Source organism: Octopus bimaculoides, chromosome 6 (genome assembly GCF_046866305.1).
Source record: "Octopus bimaculoides isolate indiv1 chromosome 6, ASM4686630v1, whole genome shotgun sequence".
In the NCBI taxonomy this organism is placed as follows: domain Eukaryota; kingdom Metazoa; phylum Mollusca; class Cephalopoda; order Octopoda; family Octopodidae; genus Octopus; species Octopus bimaculoides.
Window position 1 is genome coordinate 92,089,129 of NC_142933.1, and position 5,000 is coordinate 92,094,128.

General features: G+C 37.8%; 1 protein-coding gene across 3 annotated transcripts in view; it reads right to left on the bottom strand.

Moving 5' to 3' along the window:
* LOC106881821 (nonsense-mediated mRNA decay factor SMG5) overlaps positions 1 to 5,000 on the bottom strand; it is a 1,052,345-nt gene that overhangs the window by 75,214 nt on the left and 972,131 nt on the right. For all 3 annotated transcript variants that reach the window (XR_016242357.1, XR_016242356.1, XM_089354248.1), the window contains one exon: positions 3,445 to 3,598. Coding sequence is in view for 1 of the 3 variants with exons in the window: in XM_089354248.1 (XP_089210374.1) it covers positions 3,445 to 3,598 (154 nt within the window). In the remaining 2 variants the exon portion in view is untranslated. The remainder of the gene's footprint in view (positions 1 to 3,444; positions 3,599 to 5,000) is intronic.

Below are 5,000 nucleotides of genomic sequence, written 5' to 3' on the forward strand. Positions count from 1 at the left end.
TACAGCTGGATGCCCTTCCTAACACCAACCATTCTGAGAGTGTAGTAGGTGCTTTTTACATGCCACCGGCACAAGGGCCAGTCCAGCGGTACTGGCAACGGCCACGCTCAAATGGTGATTTTTACATGCCACCTGCACAGGAGTTAGTCCAATGTTTTGTTCACATGCCACCGGCACAAGTGCCAGTAAGGCAAAGCTGGAAACGATCGTGCTCAAATAGTGCTTTTTACATACCACCAGCACGGAAGCGAGACCACTGCTCTGGCAGTGATCCCGCTCGGATGGTGCTGTTAGCACTCCACTGGCACGGGTGCCAGTCATCGAATTTGGTTCACTTTCAATATATTCTTGAAATGATATTGTAGAGTAGGTATGACATGCCAGATCTGGCCAGTTTGAACATAAAACAGAATACTCGGGCTGGATATGGTTGGTTTAAGCATGAAAGGGTCAACGCCAATTCAACCATGACTACTTCCATCTTTTGTCCTTGTGTGCAGGGTACACAGGACCAGATTTTGCAATATGTCTCATTTTTTTTTTTAAGACTTCAGTGTGATCTGAAGGAGATTTAGTCAATATTTCTAGCATGTTGCTCTACCACATAGAACAAGAGGCTCCCCACATAAGCTCCTCTCACAAGTATTGCTTGTAAAGCTACAAGATTCTCTGTAGACAAAATGCAACCCAACCTTTACCCACTGGCTGCTTCCTAGCATATCAGACACTGATTACTTCAACTTTAAGTATGCTACATAGACACAGCAATGGAATACCAAGATAAGTAAAAGGGGTGGTGCTTATGGGGGGGATAGGGGTAGGGGTAGTAGTAGTAAGATGGCGGTGGCGATGGAGGGAGGAGGGTTGAGAGGTGAGTGGTAGTAGTAGTGCTTGGAATCACACACAACCTCCCGCCACCGCCACCATGGAATTGAAAACCACCCTAGAATATCTAACAGCTGTTATCATTAGTAAATAATAGTGAGATGAATGTCAGTGTTATTACATAGAAACAGCTGAACACTAAATACACACACACACACACACACACACATAATAAAAATACCAAAGCATAGGCACAGACAGAAACATACGTATATATACATGCATGTATGTATGTATGTATGTATGAATGTATACATACATGTGTGTTACTATTTGTGCATATGCTTTGGTATTTTTATGTGCATGTGTGTGTTTATATATATATGTGTGTGTGTGTGTGTGTGTGTGTGTGTATACATATATATATTTACATATGTGTGTGTGTGTGTGTATATATATATAGATAGATATACATACATACATATGTAAATATATATATATACATATATATATATACATACATACATATATACACATATACATACACACACACATATATGTATATATACATATATACATGTACACATATACACACACGCCTGACTGGCCCTCGTGCCAGTGGCACGTAAAAACACCCACTACACTCTCGGAGTGGTTGGCGTTAGGAAGGGCATCCAGCTGTAGAAACACTGCCAAATCAGATTGGAGCCTGGTGTAACCATCTGGTTCACCAGTCCCAATAAATAAATCGTCCAACCCATGCTAGCATGGAAAGCGGGCGTTAAACGATGATATATACACTTATATAAATACATATATATATATACATATACACCTATATAAATACATATATATGCATACACATATATATATATATGCATACATGCCAATACATACATACATAGCTATATATACATACATATATGAATAAATATATATATATATATATATACACACACACTCATACACAAATACTCATAATGCAAGAATTGGAAGGGGTGGTTCTGCAGTTCTGTAATGAATTACATGACATGCTTGACAGCAGCCATGCTAAAGATTACCACTGATGCTAACTGCTCAAGCATGAAAATGGGAGTGGTGCCTTCTTGGTTGCTTGATTGATTGAAAACAGTCAGGAGACAATGCCATGCCTTGTCTAGAAGGACAAGGTTTGTGCTCATGAAATGCCTGACACTAGTCCAGGACTTCATCCACAAAGCCTACATAACCACCACACACACACACACACACACACATGCACGTGTGCGAGTGTGTGTGTGTGTGTAGGCGCGCGCACACGCAAAGGTATCTCTGTTATTAGATGTTTTATGGTTATTTTCTATCATGAATATTATTATTAAGGCTGCAAGCTGCCAGAATTATTAGCACGCCAGGCAAAATGTTTAGAGGCAGTTCATCTGTCTGAACATTCTGAGTTCAAATTCCACCATGGTTGACTCTGCCTTTGAACCTTTTTGGTTTGGTTAAAATAAGTGCCAATTGAACACTAGAGTTGACATAATCAACTTACTCCCTCCCCTAAAATTGTTAGCCTTGTGCCGAAATTTGAAATCATTACAATTATTATTAAGGTAGCGAGCTAGCAGCATCATTAGAGCATCAAGAAAAATGCCCTTTGGTAGAATTCAAATTCTACCAAAGTCAACTTTGCATGAGAGGCAAAGGAAATAAATCTGTTATTGGAATAAAATACCAGTTCCCAACCATTTTTGATCCATAGATTGGTTTCATGCAAAACAATTTTCCCACAGACTGGGGTACCATGAGAACATCATGATCATCATTTAATGTCCGCTTTCAATACTGGCATGGGTTGGACGGTTTGACTGAAAACTGGTAAGCTGGGGAGCTGGCACCGGGTTCCAGTCTGATTTGGCAGGGTTTTTACAGCTGGATGCCCTTCCGAATGCCAAAACATAATAATGTGCCCTTCCTAACAACAAAACATAATAATGTGCTTAATATGTAATGGTGTTAGGAAGGGCATCCAGCTGTAGAAACTCTGCCAAATTAGATTGGAGCCTGGTGTTGCCATCCGGTTTCACCAGTCCTCAGTCAAATCGTCCAACCCATGCTAGCATGGAAAGCGGACGTTAAACGACGATGATGATGATGATGATGATGATGATATATAATCCCCTCAAAAACTAGCAAACTGTGATAGGCAATAAATAAGAATAAAATTGTAAAAATTTATTCTTTCTGTGCAACTTGGAACCAAATGATAAGTCGCCCAGCACCAAATGAAAAACAGCCCAGTACTGGCCCACAACCTGGTGATTGAGTACCCCTGGAATCATCATCATCATCATCGTTTAACGTCCGCTTTCCATGCTAGCATGGGTTGGACGATTTGACTGAGGACTGGCAAGCCAGAAGGCCGCACCAGGCTCCAATCTGATCTGGCAGAGTTTCTACAGTTGGATGTCCTTTCTAACGCCAACCACTCCGAGAGTGTAGTGAGTGCTTTTACGTGTCACAGGCATGAGGGCTAGTCACACAGTACTGGCAACAACCACGCTCAAAAAGGAATAAAAGTCTAAATTTGTTACAGAGATTTAAAAAAGAAAAACAAAGCAAAAAAGATGCAAAGCTTACCAGCTAATGGTATAATAATTATACAACGAGCCGTTTGAGTTAACTGCTTCAGATAAGGGAGAGCATCACAGAGTACAGAGGTATGTGCTACCAGATAAGGAGGGAAAATTGGTTGGTCAATTTCCAGGGAACCCTCTAGTTGAGACACTTCAGCCTGAAAAAGAAAAAAAAAGAGTTAAGGAAAATAAAATTAAAAAAAAAAGAAACAACTAATAATAGCAATAATTATTACTATATAAGTACCAGTTGAGTCCAGGGGGTCAATGTAATTGACTGTCCCACTCACATAAAATTTCAGGTCTTGTTTCTATTATTATTATTATTATTATTATTATTATTATTAAGGCAGAGAAAAGACTGGCCCACAACACGGTCTACCTTCCAATGCTCAACCATTGGACTATTTATTTTAATTTTTACCATAAAGTTTTTTTGAAACTGTCATGGAGGAAACAAATATGCTCAACACATAATTTCTATTTGTGGAAGACTTGATCCACTCTACTGCAGAAATGCAGGTTCTTTTTATTATAAACATTATGTTCAGTATCAAGCAGCTTCCTCAACTGTGGACCTACTGGAATCCTGATATAAGGTATGGTGATCCATATATCTCTAACATTATGTCTGACTATAATTAATTCATGCATTGTTTAAGTAAAAAGCCACACGGCATCACCACCACCAAAGGGCTATGACCATTTGAAATTTCAGGTTGACATCACATCTCAGTTACGTGAGGGTTTTTCTTCTAGAAAGCACAGAACTGGGAGAAAAGCAAAATTAACTGAGGTGGATATCAACAGAGAAAATATTGACTTCTATAAAGTGGAAAAAATAAATGGAAGGAAAAATGTTTGCAGATTGTGTTCGTTGTAAAAAAGAAGAACAGAAAAACTGGATAAGGATATCAGGTATATCAAGACCTCATATATGTGTTCGTTTTGTAAAGTGCCCTTGTAAAGGTGTGCTTTGGACAGTTTCACGACAGAAATATGGCATAACTATATTTTGTTGTTTGATAGTAATACAATCATATATTCCTTTCATTTTATTACAAATAATATGTGAAAATGAGAAATACAAATTAATTTTCAGTATCTTACACACCTGCATTCACCTTTGCCTTAATGAGCTTTTATTTTAATCAGATGCATTCCGTTATGTAAATGTATTCATTAAATTGTATAAGAGTACACAGCCAATGGTATACTGACTAGTAAAAGAGTTTTGTACTTTATTTTCAATGAAAATGCTTGAATGGAATATAAAGAAAGAATAAAATCTTGTACTGATTATACCTGTATTTTAATTAATTCAAATTAATGTACCTCATCTTGAAAAGTGGCAAAATTGTTAGCGGTTGACATCTAGAATAATTTTAGTAACAAATCAAACAGGAAGAATTTCAATTTTAGTGTTTATCCATAATGTTATTGCTTTTACACCTGTTAATTAAATTTACCTGCCCATAAAAGTCAAATTAAATTAGCAAGATCAGCTAAAATTACATAACTATAATCCACTGGTATATAAGCACCTGTTGACAAAATTTC